The sequence below is a fragment of the Zingiber officinale genome, chromosome 3B (genome assembly GCF_018446385.1).
Source record: "Zingiber officinale cultivar Zhangliang chromosome 3B, Zo_v1.1, whole genome shotgun sequence".
NCBI lineage: Eukaryota > Viridiplantae > Streptophyta > Magnoliopsida > Zingiberales > Zingiberaceae > Zingiber > Zingiber officinale.
Genome location: NC_055991.1, coordinates 3,579,520 through 3,587,932, shown reverse-complemented (window position 1 = coordinate 3,587,932; position 8,413 = coordinate 3,579,520). Strand labels below are relative to the sequence as shown.

At 40.0% G+C, this 8,413-nt stretch overlaps 1 protein-coding gene across 1 annotated transcript; it reads left to right on the top strand.

Annotated features, from left to right (window-relative positions):
- Positions 1-6,344: 6,344 nt before the first annotated feature.
- Positions 6,345-7,762, top strand: LOC121968019 (bidirectional sugar transporter SWEET14-like). Its single transcript, XM_042518540.1, has 5 exons — positions 6,345-6,503; positions 6,621-6,831; positions 6,942-7,103; positions 7,192-7,311; positions 7,391-7,762. The coding sequence occupies exons 1-5, from the start codon at positions 6,412-6,414 to the stop codon at positions 7,622-7,624; spliced, it is 819 nt and encodes a 272-aa protein (XP_042374474.1). The 5' UTR covers positions 6,345-6,411; the 3' UTR covers positions 7,625-7,762.
- The last annotated feature ends 651 nt before the right edge of the window (positions 7,763-8,413 follow it).

Genomic DNA, 8,413 nt, shown 5'->3' with positions numbered 1-8,413 from the left:
CTAATGCTAAGGCTAATGCTAAGGCTAATGCAGGCGATGGAGAACAGAGCCCCGGATAAGTACAGACTCCAGATAGAGATCACAGGCACCACGCTAATGGCCAACATCTGCACCTTTTGCGATATAATATGCCTGATCATCGATCAGGAACTAAGTTTTTTTGTTTCCCCTATCTGGACGTTTCATGTGGGGTTTGGCATTCATCATCATCAAATCATCTCAAAGGAGGATAAGGAACCTTCACCAGTTGGACTTGGATAAGAAGAAGATGACGACGACGATATGATCATATGAAATTAAAGGGGGTGGATAGATAGCCCATTTAATCAGTTCCTCCTCCACTGAGTGTATATCAATGATTTGCCGATTGCTAGCTAGCTAGCCTTTATCATATTAAACTATATCGCCTTTTCCAGACCTTTAGCTATACGTGGAGATCCATGAACCTCACCTCATGCTGATGCACTCAGCCTGTACTGTAGCTGCTGATAGTAGCAGTACTCTCACTCAGTCCTCCTACGGAGTCTTAAAAGAGAGGCTTTTGAAAATGATTATTGATACGGTGCATAATGGTAGGATCTTATCAAAGAGACGTGACAGTCAGAAGTTAAGGGAACGAGACAATCAGAGATCGAGGAGGTGTATTACTCCATAGAAGGGTTGTAACTGTTAAAAGCCACTAGCCAGTTAACACTCGGTCGGGAGGTCCAGGTCGGGAATTCAGACAGGTTGCTCGGTCGGGATGGCCAGGTCGGGAATTTAGACAGGTTGCTAGGTCGGGATGGCCAGGTCGGGAATTTAGACAGGTTGCTCGGTCGGGATGCCCAGGTCGGGAATTCAGACAGGTTATTCGGTCGGGATGCCCATGTCAGGAATTCATACAGGTTACTCAGTTGGGAAGGCTAGGTCGGGAATTCAGACAGGTTGCTCAGTCGGAATGCCCAGGTCGAAAATTTAGACAGGTTACTCGGTCGGGATGCCCAGGTCGGGAATTTAGACAGGTTGCTCGGTTGGGATGTCCAGGTCGGGAATTCAAAATGATTGCTTGGTCGAGAGGTCCAGATCGGGAAGTCAGACTGGCAACATGAGGAACAATATAATGAAGGAAAAGTAGGAACTATCTCTACCGGTCAGGTTTTCTCACAGCAGACTTATGTATAAGAACTTGATATGCCCAGTCAAGATACGGCGGACTACTCAGATATATCCAGGTCAGGCTCGTCGACTACTGATTGTCAGGAATTCTCTTGTCCATATATGATCAACAAAAACAACAACAAGAGTCAGAGAATCATAACCACCTGTCAGAAAATAATTGCTGTGTGTCAAGGTATATTCTAACGGCCCGTGACTCGCTGCTAGCAGAACCTTCCTCCGACCTATAAGAGGATGCCAAGTGTCACTCATCGCCAGACAAGGTCTGACACCCGACATTCCCTGACACTTGTCAGAGGCCAGAAGTACGCATGGTCATATAAAAAGGGGTATCCTCTCACTGGCGCAAGTAGGCTCACTAACTTTTTCGTATATGTCTTCTACTTTCTAGGTTTTACTATTTTTCTGGGGAAAAAGTACCTGACTTGAGTGTCGGAGGATCTGTTCTGGGGATTTTTTTCCTGGTTCTTGGTCCCTAACGTAGACTGTGCTCATTTGAGTGTGTGCAGGGAACTCTCGCTTCATCATCCTCGTCACCGCCCCTTGTTACAGTCCGCGTGAACCTGCCCTTGAAGTACTGTACTGATAGAGGGTCTCCATCACCTTCCATCAACACCAGTGATAGTGCAATCGGCTTTCATCTGACTCAGATTTCGAACAGAATCAATTATTATTCCATTGTTTTTTAAAATTAAGTATCTAGCTCTTAAGATTTTACTAATTCTGATTAAAGGAACTAGAAGAATTTATACAATATGAAGGAACTAAAAGAATTTGTGTTTTTTACCTTAGCTTCCACGAAAAATGAGAAACGTGGAATGAAAACATGAGTCGCAAGTGGAATCTTTGAGATTGTATAAGTCGAGATTGAAAAACTTTGATATGTCCCTTTCAAAAAAATAAAATAGAAGTAATTAATAATGGAGCTAGGGTTGAGGGAATAATACATATCGAACGTATCTTATTAATTAATAGACTTTGGGATCTAAGAATACGATTAAATTTAACACTTAATTTCATTAATCATTAATTTAATCTAATTTAAATAGAATGTACATATGTTCTTACTAATGTGGAAGTTGTTGGCCGCCTCATCAAATGGGTGACCGAGTTGGGAGAATACGACATACAATACCGGCCTCGCACTGCTATTAAAGCGCAAACCCTGACAGATTTCTTGACAGAAATTCATCAAGCTGACTTTGAGGAAACTTGGAAGTTTACGTGGATGGGTCGACTACTCAGCAAGGCAGTGGTGTAGGACTCCTTCTGATATCATCTCAAGAGGATATATTGCAGCTAGTCGTCCGGTTAAATTTCAGAGCCACCAATAACGAAGTAGAATATGAGGCTTTGTTGGCAGGGCTGCAGACAGCTCGACATATGGGAGCCGCCCGAGTACTTGTGTACTCATATTCTCAATTGGTCGCTCAGCAAGTGGCAGACAATTTCGTGGTTCATAGTGATAAGTTGCAAGTATACCAAGAAGCATACGAGAAAATGAAGGAGTACAAAGAGGTCACGGTGACTAAGATCCCCAGAGCTGAAAATAGCCGAGCTGACGAATTAGCCAAGATGGCCAACTCTTTGACCACTTGGGTGCTGGATAGGTCAATAGCGCAGACCTTCCTCATAGTTCAAATAGATCTGCAAAACAATATTGAAGAGTTGATTGATTGGAGAGCGCCAATGATTAATTAGCTCCAGCGAGACATCTTACCATTAGATCCTGAAGAAGCACATTGATCAAAAGGCGAGCTCACGCTTATACCTTGATCGGAGACCAATTATACAAGTTGGCATTTTCTAGGCCGCTGCTCAGGTGCTTAGGAGTGGAGGAAGCAGAGCATGCTTTACGAGAAATACACTTGGGATGCTGTGACAACCATACCAGAGGCAGGACACTGGCCCGAAAGGTATTACAGGCTGGGTATTTCTGGCCCATCTTATAAAAAGATGCTCAGCAGTTGGTAAACACTTGTCTGTCTTGTCAGAAGCATCAAAATCTGACACACAGGCCAACGACATTGTTGAAAACATCCGTGGTTTCGTGTCCTTTTGACCAATGGGGCATAGACATCGTTGGACCATTCCCCATAGCACTTGGCCAAAAGAGATTCTTACTCGTAGCTGTGGATTATTTTTCTAAGTGGGTGGAAGCGAAAGCTCTGGCTAGAATCACAGAAGGAGCGGTCGTCCAATTCTTATGGAGGAATATCCTTTGCAGATTTGGCATACCTCACAAATTAGTCTCTGACAATGGGAGGCAGTTTCAGGGCCGTAGGATCCAGGCCCGGTGTCAAGAGTTTGGCATAAGTCAAGCCTTTATATCTGTGACATACCCTCAAAGTAATGGACAGAGGGAAGTCATCAACCGAGAGATAGTGCGGGGATTGAAGGTTAAGCTGGATCATGTGGGAGGCAACTGGGCGGAGGAACTGCATAGTATCCTTTGGGCGTATCGTACGACTCCCCGAGAGAGTACTGGGTTTACCCCCTTTCATTTGGTCTATGACAATGAAGCAGTTGTGCCTATAGAGATTGGGGTGCCCTTAGTTAGAAGGATGCTATATGATGAAGGAAACACCGAGTGACGACTTTCAGAGCTAGATCTTATTAGCGAAATTCGTGAACGAACAGTGGCTAGGCTGGCGGCTTACAAGGAAAGGATGCATCAAAATTATGATAGAAGAGTAGTTCCCCGATTCTTTGGAGAGGAGGACCTGATATGGAAGCAAATGAAGCCTGTAGGAGAAGTAACTAAGCTAGCACCCCAGTGAGACGGACCTTATAAAATCATTAAGAAGTAGGCGTCAGGTGCCTATTATTTGCAGGATGCCTGGGGTAGGAAGCTAGACAGGCCTAATTAAAACTCTCTTTTTGTAACAAGTTAAGAGTGAAAAACAGAACTGGGCGGATCTAACATGCTCAGTCGGGGGTATAGGGTCTCCACTACTCATACACCGTAAGATTCGATCGGATTGTAAAAGCAGTGCATGTGAGTTTTGTTAATCTTCAATTTGGAATTATAGCCGTAATGCAAACTAGTGGAATATAGATAGAAACAGATAGAAACTGTTCAGATACATAGAGTGGAACTGCTTGAACTCTGCAAAAATCTCATCAGGTATCTCTCGTAGAATCCGACGATGGTCTAAGAAATCATCCGGGGGAGCAGCCGATAAATACCCTTGTTCGTATAATTGCCACAAAACAGGTTGCTCGGTCAGCAACCCGTGTGAACCTGCCTTCTAAGTACTATACTCATAGAGGGTCTCACGGGCTGCTAACCAAGCAACCTGTTTTGTGGGTCCCGAATAAAAAATTATGGCTTCTAAAAGATTGATCTGTTGAACCTACATCAAAACTAGTTGACAAATTCCTTTTGCGGCCTATTTTGAATGTAAAAAATATACACTCATTATATGTGTGACTACTCGTGCGTTTGTTATCGTCATATATTATAGCAACAATAAATGAAACAAATACAAATGAATAAATCAATACTCTCTATGGCCTATTGATTCATCGGGTAAATTATTCCTTCAAAACCTACTATAAAATCTTCTCCAATCATGGAAAACTTCATATGATATTTACTTCTAGGTTACTAACTAGATGTTTTTGACATCAGGATCTATAATGCATAGTGATATTGATAGATTTGATGCAAAGTAACCAAATGAATGCTTAAAAGAACAATAGATTCATACAATATGACATATCACAACAATTAAAACACAGATCAATGCACATATCAAAAACATTGAATAAACCTAAGTAAACCTTTTGCCAATTACATTAAAGCAATGATCAAAATAGCAATCACATTCAGCCGATCGGAACGTCATTGAACCAATAATTTGTTCAGCCAATTGGGATCTTATGAGTGTGGTGCGGTTAGCGGTAAAACATTTAGGAGTGTTTGGTTGATGAATTTGGGAATGAGAGAATAGAATGATAGTAAAAGATAGTATTTGGATTGCCGGTTTGGAAATGACAATTTGGGAATGCTTTCTAAATTTATGAGAATCAACCAAACTCATATAACTAGGTGAGTTTCATTTTCATTCCTATTCGCATTCCATCTTACTATCAAACTCATATGCATAGTCATTCCCATCATTTAATCAAACGTCACCTTAGAGAAATAACTAAAAGGATTAGGATTAGGATTTGAATCCCACTATGGATAAATATTTAGAAGGTTGACTTTTGAGTGTGCATAAGTTGTATATATTGTTGATGTTCATCCTTTTTTTTAATTAATACACACATAATAGTATTATTCATATCAATTATTCAATTTCATACCAAAAAAGATCTAAGTGTCAATTTTACCACAACATATATAAGCTAGCAATATATAATTGATGACAACTTAATTAAAGCCAATAATTAGTGATAGATTTATATCTTACATATCTATCAACCTTCCACTAAGCACATCTATACTCACTTCCATTTTTGTGATGTTTGACCACCAATTATACTCCATAGGCTCTTTATTGCCCTATCTATCACATTGGAAATATGCTAATCATTTAAATTATTTGATTTGACATTACTATAAATCATGCGTATTGATTTAAATTTATCATTCACTTGTATTCGTGCCTAACATGAAATACGAAAAAAGTTAGGTTTCCAGGAAAAATAAAATAGCCAGTAATCTTATTATTTTGACCAGTAATATGAAATCCTAATTATATTAAAGTTAATCAAATATGATTATTGTAACCGAGGTGGTGTAAAACTCGATCGCCAAGAGTTTCAAGATATTTCTCGAAATTTTGCATGGTTTGCATGCAATTATTTCTACGGATGCTAATTAAAGTCACAGAAGAACACAAGCTACAAACAAAACTTCTCTCTTTCATGATTCATTTGGATTGAAAAGAGCAGCAGAAACCAAACTCGACATGAAACATGCACAAGCCCAAACAGCTGAAGCAGCTCGTCGATTCATAAAAAAAAAAAAAAAAGAAGGCAAGTAACCTTTGACATCCTTGAAACTTAATTAATTAATTAATTACGAAGATGGATGATCAAGGGAAAGGAAGGAGCTTGTAGTACGTCTCGTTGAAGGGAATGCGTTGCTCTGTACATTAAAGTGCATGCATGCATGTCCCATCCAACAGTGGGGTCACTCCCCCAAACTCCTAGCTATAAAAGGGCTCCTCCTCGTTGTTGAGCTTCTCAAATCTCGAGCATTAATTCAGAGTTAGTTCATTGAGCTAATTGATATAGTTGAGGATGGCCGCAGGATTATCCTTAGATCACCCTTTGCCGTTCATCTTTGGCATCCTTGGTAATCTCATCTCCTTCATGGTGTACCTGGCGCCGCTGTAAGGATTCTTAATTGATTCTCCCTGTTTAATTTTCGTATATATATATATCTCAGCTAATCACCTACTTGCAAGAGCAATATAATCTAATTAATATTCTTCTCGAATGAAATGCAGGCCGACGTTCTACAGAGTGTGCAGGAAGAAATCCACAGAGGGGTTCTCGTGCTTGCCTTACGTGGTGGCTCTCTTCGCCGCCACGCTGTGGATCTTCTACGCGTTGCTCAAGCCCAACGCCTACCTCCTCATCACCATCAACACCGTCGGCTGCATCATCGAGACTGCCTACCTTCTCCTCTTCTTCGCCTACGCGTCCAAGGCCATGAAGGTATATTTGTATATATATAACTACTTGGAAGTGGAGTGATGATGATGGATTAATGCTCATGCAATTAATTAATTAGTTAATTAATTAATTGCGATATGCATATAATGCAGATTTACACAGCGAAGCTGGTTCTGTCTGTGAACCTGGGCGTGTTCGGTCTGATCCTGGTGCTGACTCTGTTTCTGACGCGAGGCTCCCAGCGAGTGCAAGTCCTCGGCTGGATTTGCATGTGTTTTTCTGTCAGCGTCTTCGTGGCTCCTCTCAGTATCATTGTAATTAATTATAACTACAATTAATTAATTAATTAATTACTATTCTATTATGCTCATTGCGATCGTACGTGCATGTGATGCTTCTCAGAGGCTCGTCATACGGACAAAGAGCGTGGAGTTCATGCCGTTCTGGCTCTCATTCTTCCTCACCATCAGTGCGGTCGTTTGGTTCGGATATGGCCTGCTGATCAAAGACTTCTACGTCGCGGTAATTATATTTATCTCTTCATTAATTTATTAACTTACTGGGCAACTTAATTACGTTTATTTCTTGCTCGATCGATCAGCTCCCCAATGTGCTGGGATTTATCTTTGGGATACTGCAAATGGTGCTCTACATAGCGTACAAGGGCAGGAAGGAGGGGAAGTCTAACGACGGCACCCTACCGATCGTCGCAAAGACTGGGACGGGCGAGAAGGCAGTGGAGACGATGCACAAGGATTCAGTACAGTTATCGCAAGCTGCAGGTGATGAAGAAAAGGTGGACATTCGAGTGAAGAACAATTGTCTTGAAGTTTGAGGACTTTCATACTTATATATATATATATTATATTCAATAGTTGTGTGTGAGGGGGAGCGTTTGTTTGTCCATGACATGCTTCGTTTCAATCCCTCTGTTTGTGGTTAATAAAGCTTGAATGAATCAGTTTTATATTCATACCATTTTAATTGTCAACCATTATGCGATGGCTTGTCCCCTGTTTTATAATCGGTTCGAATCTTAAAATACCATGTCAAAGAAGTAGAACTTTCAGTTGTGGTAGCGAGTTTCTACTTGAAAAGTGCTTTTCCACGCACCCTTCAATTGGTATAAAATTGCTAACATGGCAAAATCTTAGAGGAAGAATACACATTAAAAGAATTCACCTTCAATCCTCCAAACATGATAACCAAGACATGACGGGGATTTCCTTACAGTAGAATAATAAATCTAAAAATATAATTTATTTAGATGGATCTTGTTCGTAAGTATTTTTTGATTTATTTTAATGGACAATAAATATTTTCATAAAGTCGGATTAATCATCTTCAAACTTAATCTTAATCGGTTTAAAATACTAGATACCTCTAGAAAAACAAGACACGATGATATATAATTTTAACTTTTCAAGCATAATAGACTTTACTTTTCAGAAAGAATCAAAATTATCTAAAAATTTAAAATAGCAACCCATGATTCCAATCTCAAATGAATTAATATTTTAAAAATCAACTTATAAATAAAATTTATTTAATAGGCAAATTAAGTCCTAACACTTGAATTTATTTATACAGAATCGATATGTTGCTCACCTTTAATTTGGTGTGT

What these genes read in the sequence shown, in the direction of transcription:
- LOC121968019 (XM_042518540.1), top strand. Translation starts at nt 6,412, where the DNA reads ATGGCCGCAGGATTATCCTTAGATCACCCTTTGCCGTTCATCTTTGGC. An exon ending in ACGCGTCCAAGGCCATGAAG is followed by an intron (nt 6,832 to 6,941) that starts GTATATTTGTAT and finishes CATATAATGCAG; the next exon opens with ATTTACACAGCGAAGCTGGT. An exon ending in TCAAAGACTTCTACGTCGCG is followed by an intron (nt 7,312 to 7,390) that starts GTAATTATATTT and finishes TCGATCGATCAG; the next exon opens with CTCCCCAATGTGCTGGGATT.